Source organism: Chiloscyllium plagiosum, unplaced genomic scaffold (assembly GCF_037043375.1).
Source record: "Chiloscyllium plagiosum isolate Xiang-an unplaced genomic scaffold, Cpla_swu_hap1 HiC_scaffold_17, whole genome shotgun sequence".
In the NCBI taxonomy this organism is placed as follows: domain Eukaryota; kingdom Metazoa; phylum Chordata; class Chondrichthyes; order Orectolobiformes; family Hemiscylliidae; genus Chiloscyllium; species Chiloscyllium plagiosum.
In genome coordinates, this window is record NW_028270155.1 from 42,846,748 (window position 1) to 42,863,383 (window position 16,636).

General features: G+C 38.7%; 1 protein-coding gene across 1 annotated transcript in view; it reads right to left on the minus strand.

Moving 5' to 3' along the window:
- itfg1 (integrin alpha FG-GAP repeat containing 1) overlaps positions 1-16,636 on the minus strand; it is a 237,556-nt gene that overhangs the window by 28,705 nt on the left and 192,215 nt on the right. The window contains exon 14 of the mRNA XM_043706920.2: positions 5,699-5,777. Coding sequence (XP_043562855.2) covers positions 5,699-5,777 — 79 coding nt within the window. The remainder of the gene's footprint in view (positions 1-5,698; positions 5,778-16,636) is intronic.

The following is a 16,636-nucleotide window of genomic DNA, read 5'->3' on the forward strand; positions in this document are numbered from 1 at the left end:
CGCTCCCTCACCACCAGACGCATGGAAGAAGAATGCCTCATCTTCCGCCTCGGAACACTTCAACCCCAGGGCATCAATGTGGACTTCAACAGCTTCCTCATTTCCCCTTCCCCCACCTCATCTTAGTTTCTAACCTCCAGCAACACTGTCCCCTTGACTTGTCCGGACTTGTCCGACCTGCCCAGCTCCTTTTCTACCTATCCACTCCACCCTCTCCTCCCTGACCTATCACCTTCATCTCCTCCCCCACTGACCTATTGTACTCTATGCTACTCTATCTCCACCCCCACCCTCCTCTAGCTTATCTCTCCACGCTTCAGGCTCTCTGCCTTTATTCCTGATGAAGGGCTTTTGCCCGAAACGTCGATTTTGCCTGTCCTCGGATGCTGCCTGAATTGCTGTGCTCTTCCAGCACCACTGATCCAGAATTCCATCATCCAGTCAGCTTTATGACACCAGCTGATGGTATTACTGGCTGAAATCTGGCGTGATAGATCACATTTTGTTTCCCCATTGATTTTAACAAGATGCTCTTTCATTTAAACACAGACACTTAATACAGTCAAACAGCATGGAAACAGACCCTTTGGTCCAACTCGTCCATGCCGGCCATGTTCCCAAACGAAACTAGTCCCACCTTCCTGTGTTGGCCCATATCCCTCCAAACCTTTCCTATTCATGCACTTTTACAAACGTCTTTTAAACATTGTAACTGTACCTGCATCCACCACTTCCTTGGGCAGTTCATTCCACACACTAACCACTCTCTGTGTAAAAACAATTTCCCTCTTGACCTTTTTAAATCTTTCTCCTCTCACCCTGAAAATATGCTCCCTAGTTTGAATTCCCCATCTTAGGAAAAACATATTTGCTATCACCTTATCTATGCCCCTCATTAATTTATAAACCTCTATAAGGTCACCCCTTAACCTTCTAAGTTTCAGTAAAAAAAAATTCCCAGCCTATCCAGCCTATGTTTAAAACTCAAACCCTCCACTCCCAGCAACATTCTGCTAAATCTTTTCTCCAGTTTAATAATATCTTTCCTGCAACAGGGTGACCAGAACTGCACACAGCTCGACAGGTCTCACCAATGCCCTGTACAACCTCATTATACATCCCAACTCCGATACTCCAAGGTCTGAGCATGCTAAATACTTTATTAACCATCCTGTATGATGCAAATTTCAAAAAAATTATATACCTGAACCCCTATGTCACTCTGTTCTACAATGCTACTGTACAAATCCTTCCTTTGTTTGTTTTACCAAGCTTATCTAAATTAAACTCCAACTGCCACTCCTCAGTCTATTGACCCAAATGATCAAGATCTCTTGTAATCTTGGATAATCATCTTCACTGTTCACTGTATCACCAATCTTGGTGTCATCCGCAAACTTACTAACCAAGTCTCCTATATTCTCACACATAATTTATATAAATAACAAATAAAAGTGGACCCAGTAACAAGTCCTTTGCAACACTGCAGGTCATAGGTCTCCAGTCTGAAAAACAATCCTCTGCCATCACCCTCTGTCTTCTTTGTATCCAACTGGCAAACTCACTCTGAATCTCATGTGATCTAACTTTACTAATTAGTCTACCATGCAGAACCAAGCCATTATCAAGGACTTTAGTAAAGTCCAAGAAAACAATGTCTACCACTCTGTCCTTATCAATCCTTTTGGTTACTTCTTCAAAAAACTCAAATCTAGTTTGTGAGACACTATATCCCTCTCTAAATGCATGTAAATCCTAAATTTCAGAATCACCTCCAACAACTTATCCACCACTAGTCTATAGTTCCCAGGCTTCTCCTTACAGCCTTTCTTAAATAAAGGCACAACAGTAGCCACCCTCCAGTCCTCTAGCACTTCACCCATGGTTATTGATGTTACAGATATGGGTTTAGCAATAAAACTGAAGCCTATAACAAAATTTTATTATTCTATTTTGTTTTCAGTTATGTACATATAATACAAATTTAAAGATTTCAAAACACACGGTAAAATACAATCTCATTAATCCTAAAAGTCCTCCTTTACAGTACTCAAACATCACAGAGAATTCCTTTATTTTTCAAATCTGAAAGGCTTAATTTAACTGTTCCTTCAATTCCACATCTTGAGAGTCTGATACCCTCTTCCTGGTGCCTTTATACAACTGAGCTTAGAGTTTCTCAGCCTCAAATAATCTCTTCTGATTTATAACCAAACACTGCCAATCTGAAATTTTTAAGATAAACTGCTTACACTGATGCAACCTCTTTCCTAACAATCTTAAAATAACCTCCTTTTCTCAGGAGCAACACTTTTATCCATCTAACTTCAACTGAGCTTTCTACAAACTGCCTCAACTGAAACAAAAAAGCTTTTTTCTGAGTCATGGGTGATTTTCCTAAGCCTAATATTTTTCCGAATCTTTCCATCTGAGGGCTACACCACTGATTTTGTTCAGTATAAATTCTCCCAATGAAATCAAAATCCAATCTTCAGGAAGTCTCCAACACTGTTTTAAAATCAGCAGAGCTATAAAAATACCCACAACTTATCGAGCTCCTTCTGACACACAAGTTTGAAACTCAAAAATATGAATTAAATTATAATAAATATTGATAAATCACACACTTCACATCACAGTTGCAAGAATTTATTTTTGCTATTACATATTGGAGATGTTGAAAAACTTGAGAGAAGATTCCTATGATCACTTTTTTTAAACAAACTTGAACAATTTGTTTTTAAATGAATTTCATGAGCTTCATAAAACTAAAAATTGGAGGAAATCTTGCTATTGTTTATAACTTTTTCTTATTGTTTATGGGATGAGAGTGTCACTGGCTAGGTCAGTATTTATTACCTTCTTTAGTTGCCCAGAAAAAGGTGCAAGTCTTCTTGATGTGCTGCACCCATTGGAGTGCTGGGACTATTGGGACATCCACAGTTATAGGAAGAGAGCTCCTGGATTTTGACCCAGCAACTGTGAAGGAATGGCGATGTAATTCTATGATCGTATAGCGTGCGGCTTTGTGAGGAGCTTGTAGTTACTTGTGTTCCTTTGTATCTGTTGTTCTTGCCCTTCTCGAGGGTACAGGTTCTGAGCTTGGAAGGGACTGTCAGAGGAGCCTTGCTGAGTTACTGCAGTGCACCTCGATCACATAGTGCTGCCACTGGTGATGAAGGGAATAAATGTTGAAGGTAAATGGAATCCCATTTCTCAGCGCTTGGCCCATAGCCTACACTGGTATTGCATTTTAAGTGTTCAATGAAATATTCCTTAAAAATTGCTCAATTGTGGAATTAATTTGTGTTTTCATAGCTCAACAAAGTAACTTAAAATAAAAATCTAAGAACAATTAAAATTTAAAAAATGTATTGAAGTATACTTTTAGTGTAAAATAAATTGGCAATAATTAGGAATTATTACATCATTCAAAATTCAGCTAATTTTGATGTGGAAGCCCAAAGTTTTCCTGGCACTTTTTGTAGGTAGCTAGTGGTAAGTAAGTGCTGCAAATATCACAGATTTCTACGTTTCATTGATGAGTTTATCAGTAAGGAAGCAGTTCAGCAAATGTATGGGGCAGTTACATACATCAGATAATGAATTCCTGACTTTGCTTTTATGTGTGAAGGCCATAACTCCTTTTTACACATAATAACAGTGAGCACTTAGTTATTATGACCACAAATTCAGGCTATGGCATTAATTCATATAGCTGTACTACACAAAATTGTTATGTGTCAAAAACAACCACACCTCTTCAGCCTACTCAAAGCAAATTAAATCACTTTGTGGTAGCTCTGAAAGTTAAATATATTCTTATATGTCTGCCTTCTGCACCATTACATTTTATTATAGCGAGTAAGGAAAATATTCTCTTTTCCTGGGTTTCCTCCTCAAATACAACTTTAATTCCTTCTCTGTTCCCTGTGCTGAATTCTCTGACATTTAAACCAGGTAATTTCATAGCAGATAATGGTACTGTGGGATTGCCTTTAAATATATTGCTTCAAAACACTACACACAATTTTTACTAGTTATGCAGTATTATGAGAAATATGCTCTTAAAGTCAGGAATAATGATATTGCTTCGATAGAATTTAGTTCACTATTAGAATAACATTGCTGCCTGAAACTGTTCAAAGAGCAGGAAAAGTTTGAGACAAAATCTGCAGAACATAAACTCAATGATAATTTTCAGTTCAAGAATTTCAATTCATATTTATTTATTTTAATTTGTAGTTTGGAGCTAAGTCAGCTTTAAGGATAACAGTAAGAAAACAAAACTTGATATGAGTGAAAACATCATGGCTTAACTAGAATTCATAGAACAGAATCATAGTGTGGAAACAGGCTTTCAGCTCAGCAAGTCCACATCCACCCTCCAAAGAGCATCCCACCCAGACCTGTTCCCCTATTACTCTACATTTACCTCTGACTAATGCAGGAGAAAGTGAGGACTGAGATGCTGGAGATCAGAACTGAGAGTGTGGTGCTGGAAAAGCACAGCAGGAATGACCTAATGAAGGGCTTATGTCCGAAACATCGATTCTCCTGGTCCTCAGATGCTGCCCGACCTGCTATGCTTTTCCAGCACCACATTCTTGACCCTGACTAATGCACCTAACCTACACATCCCTGAACACTATGGGCAATTTCACATGGCCAATCCACCTAACCTGCACATCTTTGGATTGTGGGAGCAAACTGGAGTACCCGGAGGAAACCCACGCAGACACTGGGAGAATGTGCAAACTCCACACAGTCGCCAGAGGATGGAATTGAATCCAGGTCACTGTGAGGCAGCAGCACTAACCACTGAGCCGCTGTGCCACCCCACAGTTTAGAAGTAGTGGTATGTGGTGAATATATCTTTGAAAAATAAATTGTATGAGAAAAATAAGACAGCTACTATGGGGGTTAACACACATATAACATTTACATGAACAATGAAGTCTTGATGTTAATTAAGGAAGGTAACGATGGACATTAGAGTGCACTGGAAGAGAACACAGGAAAATCAAGACAAAATCAGGAGATGGGTCAGACAGGTAGACTTTAGAGCAAGAAAGAAATAATTACTGTTTTTTCAAAGCGTACAGTTCACAGTATTGTGGCTACAACATATTTTGTGACTGAGCACATAAAGTTGTGAAATAAGCTTAAAAGCTGGTGCACTTTGGTGGCCTGCCTTATGCAGCTTGGACTTTGGACACCAGATGTGAACTGCTGCATTTAAAAGTTCCATCCAGCAAGCTGACATGGATGTGAATGCTTAGTGTTTGCATGTTTATTATGATTTGATACATGAACTTAAGGCAGAACCAACTTTGTTGTAAATAAAACATTGAAATTACAGATATAAGAATCACAGATCGATTAATTAATAAGATGAACCAGAGTAGTCACATCTAACACTGAATTTGAAATTAAGTAATGTAAAATCTCTGTTGAGTGAGGGATTGTTAAAACTGAATGACTATATTTTATTGAGGGCTATTCAGAAACCATTCCTGGTTGCTATTTGTAGACTTAGTTCCAAATACAATACCTTATTGAAGTACCTCCAGTCATAGCAGTTCAATTCATCTTTATTCCTTTTAAGCGATTTGAAAAAATTATTTCTGGCAAGCACATTAGTGAAAATAAACTGCAAAAATAAGTTACATTAGACCCAAATTTTAACTTTACGTACCTGATGCATTTTTAAGATACCCATTTGCATCTGCAGTTGTGTACATGATATATGGCCCAGGCTGATTCACACCAAACGGCTACAGGAAGAAAAATAAATAAGTTTACACACTTTGTACATACAACGTAGCAAATAATGCTTTACACAAGTGAAATCTGAGCAACTGATCAAATTTCTTCTTATTAAGAGAAAGCACTTAATCCCATTGGGTTGTATTAGGTGCTTGTACCATCAACAACTTGAAACATGTTTTTCCAATTTTCCTTAAATGATATAACCTGTTCTGATAATCTGTATAAATTAATACTTCCTAAAACCTTTCCTCACTCAATACTTTTAAATAACTTCTGCAGTCAGAGGAAACATACAGGGGCCTGGGGGAGAACTCTCTTGAAGTACTATGTGCAGTTTTGGTCTCCCCTTTTTAAAACAAAAGGTTACTCTGGCCATGGAAGAAATGCAACAAACATTTACTAGACTGACTCTTGGGATGACAGAACTGATGCGTGCAGAGAGAATGGATCAGTTAGGACTATATTCACTGGATTTTAGAAGAATAAAGGGGGATCTCATAGAAAGCTATAAAATTCTGACAGGGCTAGACAAGGAAAACATAGGAATTATGTTCTTGATGATTGGGGAGTCATTTTAAGAACATAAGATATAACGGCAGGAGAGAACCAGTTAACACATTGAATATTGAACAGGTTCAATGATGCTAACTCTGCTTTCTAAGCAGTATTTTTCACTACCCTGAGAGATCACAATTCTCTCAATGAGCCTCGAATATATTCAACAGCTGAGCATCCACAACCCTCAAAAATTGATAAATGCTATGTGAAAGATTTTCTCCTAATTTCAGGCCAAAAAGAATGACCTCTTGAGACTGTGCCTGATTTTTCTTCAAGGGGAAATAAGAACTCAGTGAACCACCTTGTCAAGCGTCTTCAGAATCATGTACATTTCAGTGACATCTAAAGTCCAGAACCTCTCATCACAGGACAACTTTTATTTCATCACAGGAAGCAATTCAGTTGATGTTGTACTGCCTCCATTGTAAGTAAATCATTTCATAAATATGAAAACCAAAACTGCACAATATTCTATGATTAGTCCCACCAAAGCCTCATACAAGCATTGCTCCCTTTTTCTCATATTTACATTCTCTTGCAATAACAACTAACATGTCACTTGGCTTCCTAATTGCTTATTGTACCTAAATGCTGGCTTTCTGTGTTGTACAAGTACAGGTACACCCAAGTTTCTGAATATTAACATTTAAAACTTTCATGGTCTTTAAATAAAACATTCTTGTTTTCTTTTCATATTAAGGTGACTAATATCACACTTGATCAATACCTTGTTGCCTACTTCTTTATCTTTCGCTATCTCTTTGCAACTTTTTTGTCTCCCCCTTATTCGCACATAGTTATGTCTCAGCATAGGGTCATAGAGATATACAGCATGGAAACAGACCCTTCGGTCCAACCCGTCCATGCCGACCAGGTATCCCAACCCAAACTAGTCCCACCTGTCAGCACCCGGCCCATATCCCTCCAAACTCTTTCTATTCATCTACCCATCCAAATGCCTCTTAAATGTTGCAATTGTACCAGCCTCCACCACTTCCTCATTCCATACACGTACATGTACCACCCTCTGCGTGAAAAGGTCGCCCCTGAGGTCTCTTTTATATCTTTCCCCTCTCACCCTAAACCTATGCACTCTAGTTCTGGACTCCCCAACCCCAGGGAAAAGACTTTGTCTATTTACCCTATCCATGCCCCTCATAATTTTGTAAACCTCTAAGGTCACCCCTCAGCTTCTGACGCTCCAGGGAAAACAGCCCCAGCCTGTTCAGTCTCTCCCTATAGCTCAGATCCTCCAACCCTGGCAACATCCTTGTAAATCTTTTCTGAACCCTTTCAAGTTTCACAACAACTTTCCGATAGGAAGGAGACCAGAATTGCTCGCAATATTCCAACAGTGGCCTAACCAATGTCTTGTACAGCCGAAACATGACCTCCCAACTCCTGTACTCAATACTCTGACCAATAAAGGAAAGCATACCAAACACCTTCTTCACTATCCTATCTACGTGCGACTCCACTATGAACCTGCCCTCCAAGGTCTCTTTGTTCAGCAACACTCCCTAGGACCTTACCATTAAGTGTATAAGTCCTGCTAAGATTTGCTTTCCCAAAATACAGCACCTCGCATTTATCTGAATTAAACTCCATCTGCCACTTCTCAGCCCATTGGCCCATCTGGTCCAGATCCGGTTGTAATCTGAGGTTACCCTCTTCGCTGTCCACTAGCCTCCAATTTTGGCGTCATCTACAAACTTACTAACTGTACGTCTTACGCTCGCATTCAAATCATTTATGTAAATGACAAAAAGTAGAGGACCTAGCACCAATCCTTGTGGCACTCCACTGGTCACAGGTCTTCAGTCTGAAAAACAACCCTCCACCATCACCCTCTGTCTTCTACCTTTGAGCCAGTTCTGTATCCCATGAGATCTAACCTTGCTAATCAGTCTCTCATGGGGGAACCTTGTCGAACACCTTACTGAAGTCCATATACATCACATCTACCACTCTGCCCTCATCAATCTTCTTTGTTACTTCTTCAAAAAAACTCAAGTTTGTGAGACATGACTGCCCACACACAAAGCCATGTTGACTATCCTGAATCAGTCCTTGCCTTTCCAAATACATGTACATCCTGTCCCTCAGGATTCCCTCCAACAATTTGCCCACCACCGAGGTCAGGCTCACTGGTCTATAGTTCCCTGGCTTGTCTTTACCACCCTTCTTAAACAGTAGCACCACGTTTGCCAACCTCCAGTCTTCTGGCACCTCACCTGTGACTACTGATGATACAAATATCTCAGCAAGAGGCCCAGCAATCACTTCTCTAGCTTCCCACAGAGTTCTCGGGTACACCTGATATGGTCCTGGGGATTTATCCACCTTTAACAGTTTCAAGACATCCAGCACTTCCTCCTCTGTAATCTGGACATTTTGCAAGATGTCACTATCTATTTCCCTACAGTCTATATCTTCCACATCCTTTTCCACAGTAAATACTGATGCAAAATATTCTTTTAGTAGCTTACTCTCACAGTTTCTCCATCTAGCTCATTCATAGAGATTCAAAATAACTGAAGCCACAGCACTGATGCCTGTGGCACCCCGTAAATTATAGCCCATCAACTTGAAAATTATCTGTTCTCTTTGTTAACAATTCCTACAACATCAAACCCATACCTTAAGCATTAAGCTTTTGTACAGCACCCTGTCAAATGTCTGTTGGAAATGCAAGATTATTACATCTAATGGCTCCTTTTATCTAACCCAGAGCTATATGCTCAACAAATTCTAATAAAATTGTCAAACACAATTTCCTTTTTGGAAAACCATATTGGACTGTCCAATCTGTTGGACTATGATTTTCCAAATGCATAATTATGACTTAACAAACAATCTCAGCATTTTCCTGATAACTAAAGTCAGATTAATTGGCAGCAATATTTTACTTGCTAACTTCCATATGTGAGGAATATTATAGAACCCAAGAAATTTTGGAAAACCTTGGTGATTTAACAGACTTTAATTTCTTCACTACTTTTTCCTCTATGGAGATTAATTAGTACAAGTTCCTCACTCTTGTTGAGCACACATGGATACAGTCTATTTTTAATATAATTATTGCTCAACATTATGAAGCCAAAAGTTATTTGTGCAATGTCTTTTCCTCACAATGCCACTTCTTCACTCCTCATGATAACTTATCCTGCTTCTATTTCCATCATTTATGTGAGCTACACTCATTTTAAAATACTTATGAATATTTTTGACCTTTTGTTATTATCATTACCTATCTACCACCCAGCTGCTGGTGCGACTGGACATGTTGGGCTTTTGCCTGAAATGTCGATTTTCCTACTCCTTAGATGCTGCCTGACCTGCTGTGCTTTTCCAGCACCACTCAAATCGAGACTCTGATTTCCAGCATCTGCAGTCCTCACTTTTGCCAAGAACCTATAATAAAATCTAGCCTGCCAAATCTAGCCTTTAAAAAATGCAGTTAACATGATCAATCACTGAAAGCCATATCAGGTAGAATTTCTCGAACAATAGAAGTTTATTATAACAAAGAAAATAAGGAAAAGTCCAAGCTCTGTTAAAATTCATAGAAGAAAGTCTCATTCGGTTTTCTGACATTATCTGTTATAGAGTTTAAACCCAGAGAAAGTATTCCTCAATGCCAAATATTTAAGTTTGACATTATTGATTCTATCCAATTTTTCCCGTGACCTGTAACTTTTTCTTACATGGTATACCAGCAACATTTGAAAAGTTTAGAATTTCTCAGCTTTTAAAAACGTGCAAACTGCACAAACTAAATTTTATGATTGAACTAACTGTGCTTTTCCAGATTTGTTCTATACTTTATACAGGGAAAGGCAAGAAAGACCAGCTATATTATTAGAACAATGCATAGTTTCTTGGTTCATTAGCTGATTTTTATTCCTTTTTCTAGACATCCTAGAAATAGATGCTTTGGCCTTCCATGCCTATGCCAACCAACAAACACCAAATATACTAATCCCATTTACGTGCACTTGGTCTCTAGCCTAATATGCCTTGGGATTTTAAATTCTCAATGTTGCAAAGACATCTCCCTCCAACACCCTCTTAGCATGTTCTGTATTTTTACCACCCTATAGGTGAAAAAAAACTCTCCTTTTTCATTGCCTTCTTTCTTGTCTTCATTGATCTTGTATAGAGTATAAAAATTGGCAAGTCATGTTGCAGCTGTACAGAACTTTAATTAGACGACATTTGGAATACTGAATACAGTACTGGTCGCCACACTAGCAAAAGGATGAGGAGCCATTGGAGAGGGTACAGTAAAGGTTTTGCAGGATGTTGCCTTGTTTGGAGGGTATTAGCAAAGAGGAGAGATTGCATAAACTTGGCATGTTTTTATTTGAACTTAAGGAGCTGAGAGGCGACCTGATAGAAGTTTACAAAATTATAACAGGCATGGATAGAATGGATGGTCAGAGTCTTTTACCAGGGTAGAAATATCAATTACTTGGGGAGATCGGTTTAAGGTAAAAGGGGGAAAGTTTAACGGAGATGTATGAGGCAAGTTCTTTTTTAAACAAAGGGTGGTAAATGTCTGGAATGTGATGCCAAAGGAGGTGATAGAAGCAGGTATCATAGCAACATTTAAGAGGCATCTTGACAGATTCACGAGTAGGGAATTGAAGGATATGGACCGCATAGAGGCAAATGTTTTTAGTTTAGAAAGGTGTCATATGATAGTGCAGACTTGGTGGGCTGAAGGGCCAGTTCCTGTATTGTAGTGTTCTTATTCTTTGTCCTTTTCTAGTAGACACTATAGATGGTTCTGACCCCAGTCAGGCCTCTTTTAAGGTGCCCTAAAAATCTTCTAACCTGAGGCCTTTCTGAGCTAAAATAAATCTTTGATTAGTCTGAAATAAAAGCAAGTTAATGTCATTCAATAAGCAATTCCCCATTAATGCTCTGGCAGACCCTGTTCTCTGATATATGCGTTTTAGGTCACTATTATGAAGGACTGTCTGACCTAATTATATATTAAAAACCCTTTCCAAAAGTAACCCACCCATATGGCAATATTTTAAAATCCAAACACTAAAAATTATACAAATCATACAACTTGCATCACATTATATTCTTGGCTAGTTTTCTTTTGTTGAATCTACAATATAGCACTTTAAGGCTTTTTTTCTCTGATAATGGATTAAAATTAGCACACAGTAGCCCTGTGTACTAAATAAACGTTCTTCATCATCTACTGAACTCTAGTCATTTCAGATTTTAAAAAAAACTGTTTAAACCAAAACACACAGAAGGTCAAATCATTTTAAAAGTACAGTATATGATCCATTTTCTGATCATTAAGACAACTTTCCAGATTTTCACTACTCTGCAGTGTTTTTCCATGGAAATTAGTTTTGGCAGGCTGCTGTCTATGACCAGGTAAGCATCAGTAGGTTCCTAGTGACTCATTTACTATAAACAGATTTTAGTAGTACTGTTCCAGTACAGATTCAACACTGGCATCCAACAGACAATGTGGAAAATTGACAAGTTTTGCCCTGTATTCAAAGAGCAGGACAAATCCAAGTCAGCCAATTACCACCCCATCAGTCTATTCTCGATCATCAAGGATGTATTCAACTCAGTGTGGTATCAGTGAGCTCTTGCAAAATTAGAAATGATGGGATTGGAGACATACCGGGCACATATCAGTCATCTCAGCTTCAGGACATCTCTGCAGGTGTTCTTCAGGGTAGTGTCCTTGGCCAAACCATCTTCAGCCGCTTTATCAATGCCCTTCCCTCCATCACAAGGTCAGACTCGGGGATATTCGCCGATGATTGCACAATGTTCAGCACTATTTGTGACTCCTCAGATACTAAAGCAGTCCATGTTCAAATGCAACAAGACCTGGACAATATCCGGGCTTTGGCAAACAAGCTGCAAGTAACATTCGCATCACACAAATGTCAACGACAATATCCAATAAGAGACAGCTGAGCCATGGCCCCTTGACAGTGAATGGCATTATTGTCACTGAATTCCTCCTACTATCAACATCCTGGGGGCTATCATTGCCCAGAAACTCAACTGGACTAACCATATAGATACAGTGGCTACAAGAGCATGTTAGAGGCTAACCTACTACCTAACTCCCCAAAACCTGTCCACACTTTACCAGGTACAAGTCAGGAGCATTATAGAAGACTGTCCACTTGCTTGGATGAGTGCAGTTTCAACAACGCTCAAGAACCTTGACACCATCCAGGCCAAAGCAATCTAATCGATTGGCACAACACCCCCAAGAATCCACTCCCTTCACTACCGGCACTAAATAGCAGCAGTGTGTGCTATCTACAGGACGCACTGCAGAATTTTACCAAAGGTCCTTAGATGGCATCTTCCAAACCTCTGACTAATTCATTCTAGAAGGACATGGGCAGCAGTTATATGGGGACACCACGATATGTAATTTCCCCTCCAAGCCACTTAACATCCTGACTTGGAAATATATCACCATTCCTTCACTGTTGCTGCATCAGAATCCTGGAATTATTTCCCTAATGCCATTGTGGGTTGACCTATTGACAAGAACTGCAGCGGTTCAAGGAGGCAGCTTGCCATCATTTTCTCAACGAGAGGTGTTCAATACATGCTGGACAGTCTGCGACACCTATGCCTCACAAGAGAATTAAAACAAAGCTTGTATTCTACCTGTGTTGGAAAATCCAACCCTCAGCTTACATGGACTCACAAGTACAAGATCAATGTTCAATCAATTTTATACTGGTCAGTTTAAACATATTACATTACAGTATATTCCTGCATTTTACTTTGAATATTCCATTAAATCTCATTATATCAAAAAGTTAATACATTGAATTCAGCTACTGAACTCTTCTACTTCTGTGAAAATAAAGTAAGAGTTCAGTGAAGCTTTGCAGAACAAAGTGATTGCCTGCAGGAATTCATATAATTTATCATGCTTATTGTGCATAGCATGAATATAAAATTGCAGATGATATTGATGTTGTTGGTGGTAGGAGTCAGAGGATGAGTGGTAGAACGAATAACCCAAGAATGGCATCAAAACACGAGAAGACACAAGTAAGTGCAGATTGGGCAGATAAGTGACAAATTCAATCTAATATAGTGAAGTATGACTCAGCTCATCTTTCATGTAAAAACAGGGAGGAATAAGTGGATGAAGGAAAAAAAAATCTGGGAACACAAAGTAAGGAGACAATGTTCAATTTATATACAACCTTTGAGACCACATTTGAGAGTACTATCTGCAGTTCTGAACTCCGCACTACAAAAAATTTGAAGCACTTAAGAAAATGTAGAAAACAATGTTTACAAGATTTGGAGATGCCGGTGTTGGATTGGGGTGTACAAAGTTAAAAAGTACACAACACCAGGTTAGAGTCCAACAGGTTTAATTGGAAGCACACTAGCTTTCAGAGCACCGCTCCTTCATCAGGTGGATGTGGGCCACCAATTGTGTGCTTCCAATTAAACCTGTTGGACTATATACTGATGTTGCGTGATTTTTAAATGTTTACAAGGATGGCATCAGCATTAAAAGTATGTAACAATAAGGAAATATTGAGCAGTCCTGGTTTCTTTCCTTTAGGAAGAGAAGACTATAAGGAGGAGAAATGTTGGAAATGTTGAAAATTATGAAAGGAAACATTAAATGTGGAGAAACTTGTAAGCAAGTCCATAACAGGAGAGCATAAATATAAGACAGCCAGTATTACATGAAAGAGAGAATTGAGGAGAATTTTTAGAACCCACAAAATGGCAAGAATGTGGAATTTTTTACCATGCTGAATGACTGAAACAAATACAAGAAAGAAAGGAATACAATGGCAGCATAGGAAATGATATTTAGAATCCAAAGATGCTTGTGTGAGGTACAAGCAGCACTAGTACACACAATGGCTGAACAGTATATTTTTCTGTTGTAGATTCCAATTAGTATTCTACAATATATTCAGGATTCATTAACTCAGTTGGTTAGAGGTCTTATAATATGGTGATTGCATCCCTATTTTTGAGCCAGAAGCCATGCCAGGACCTGCTGTTATGAAAGGCACTCAATGTATCTAAGCAAGTTGATGAAAAGCCTGTAAATTCTTCCAACAAGGGGAGGCAGTAACAGCAGTAAAGTCTCCTTGTCAGCCATCCTACAAAAGGCAATGACAACCCGCTGCAACACTTTGTTCATAAGCATAGATCAATTCAATGGAAGTCCATGGGTCAACCTCAAAACAAAAAGTGAAAAGACAGGCAGTTCAGTTGGATAGATAGGTAGAGTATATTATTGAATTATGTAAACAGCACAGGTATTGTCTCTGTACGAGCAGTGTTAGTTTATAGAGACTGACCTTCTTGCCTTGTGAAATGTAGCTAACTACAGTTAATAAATTATCGATACTAGATATACATTCAGCATTTTTAGCTTTAAAAGAAATTAGGGTCATTGTAAAATTAAAATGAGTATCATTTACACGAAATATGATCTATCAAGTCAGGATTCAGTCAGAGATCTAGTCGGTTTGCTGGTCTTCTTGCCTTCACCTCAATTAAGTTCAACCAGGAAAGGCCTCAGATGGCTCACCTGCCCCATTGCCAATTGAGGACCAAGAGTATCCAATTAATGTCCAGTTAAGCACCTCACCCTGTCGCTGCTAGTGTTAAACTAATGGTGAGAGTGCAGGGCACATCCTGTGGGAAATATAGCAATCAAACCCATGAAGAATGCTTGTGAGACCTTGTTCAAAGGCACTAAGTACTGAGAGCCAATGTCCTTGTTTCTGGTCGCTTTCCCCCACCTCAAAATTCTCCTCCTGCTGTCAAACATGTACAAAACTCTTGGATGATGTACCAATACCAGCTCTCACCTCCATGATACGTTTCTGTTCAATTATACTCTCTGATTGGCTGGCAGCTCTGGGTGTGAGAGACATGTAACCCTCCTCGGTCCTTAATGCTGGGGAAGATTTGCTGTTACCTGAGTGATACATTATTTGATTGGCCCTCTTTAAAACAGCTGCATAGGACTCTCACCTTTCTCCAACCAGCAGGTGAGATCCCAGCTGCATCCAGAAAATTCATCTCTTAATTTCTGTCAACCCTTCCTTTCTTCAAGAACTATGATTTCCCTGGCTTGTATGGAAAAGATAAACTAACACTGCTCGTACAGAGACAATACCTGTGCTGTTCACTACTCTAAATTGTAATTTTGATAATATGAAACACTTGTTTTAAGGGTCAATTAATATAGAACTGTAATGCCTTGTTGACTTTGCTTTTCCTCAAGTCATGGTTACAGCTGGTTGACGTGAGGCAAAGTATTTGTAACACACTCTTAACGAGTATTGTTGCTGCACCAAATGTTCTTAAGCATTTTTCAAACTTCTAAATGAATTACTAAATATTAAAATCCTTTGCTCTGGTTTAACAGCATTTTGTGAAGATTTTTGGTCTGCTCCTAAATACACTGGATCACCTGGACACAATGTGTAATTGAAGATCAGGAGGAACCAAACAGAGTGCTAAAGGATCTATACATTGTGTTCCAGTATATAAGGGGAAGTGACGGTTCCTTTCCTGATATATGGTGTGACCTACCAAAATTTTAAAGTATTTGTTAAGTTCTGGCAATCCAGCATATCTGGGTACAGGGCTAGGAAAGTTTCCCCATTAAGCTTTCTTCCAGTTTTCAGACATTTCAGGATCTTCATAAAAACTGATGTTGTTTCTCTCGTGATAAAATTGGAAAACAGTTTTAAAGAAAGTTCTAGCTTCTTTTTAAATTGAATTCAAGAAACTCATCCTCCCTTTTCCTTGCAGTTATTTCTCTTTATTTCAGTAATTTGCCACAGCTAGGACATATTCCTAGAGTCAGACAGAATCTGACAGCTACAGACACTTATTTCATTTTTCTTTTCAAATCTTGAATTACTTCATTCAACTAATTTTTGAAATCAATCACCACCTTTCAATTGGTTTGCTACTATTAGCAAACATCAGCATGATGAGAACGCAGCTTGTCAAACTGGTCCTGAAAACCTGAATGTATTAAGGTTCCTATTCATAGATTTTCTGACGAAAGCATATTACTACTTGGACATCTTTCACAATAAGTAAAAAAGTGCCCAATGATGAACTATGCAAAGGAAAGACATTATTACACTATTTTTCTTAGAAAAATATAATTTCTACTAGTTTACGTCTTTCCCAACACAGGCTAAGTTGGCAACAGCTATTGATTTAATGGCAAAAACCATCAGCATTGTCTGAATGGTGTAACATTGAACCCCAGAAGGTA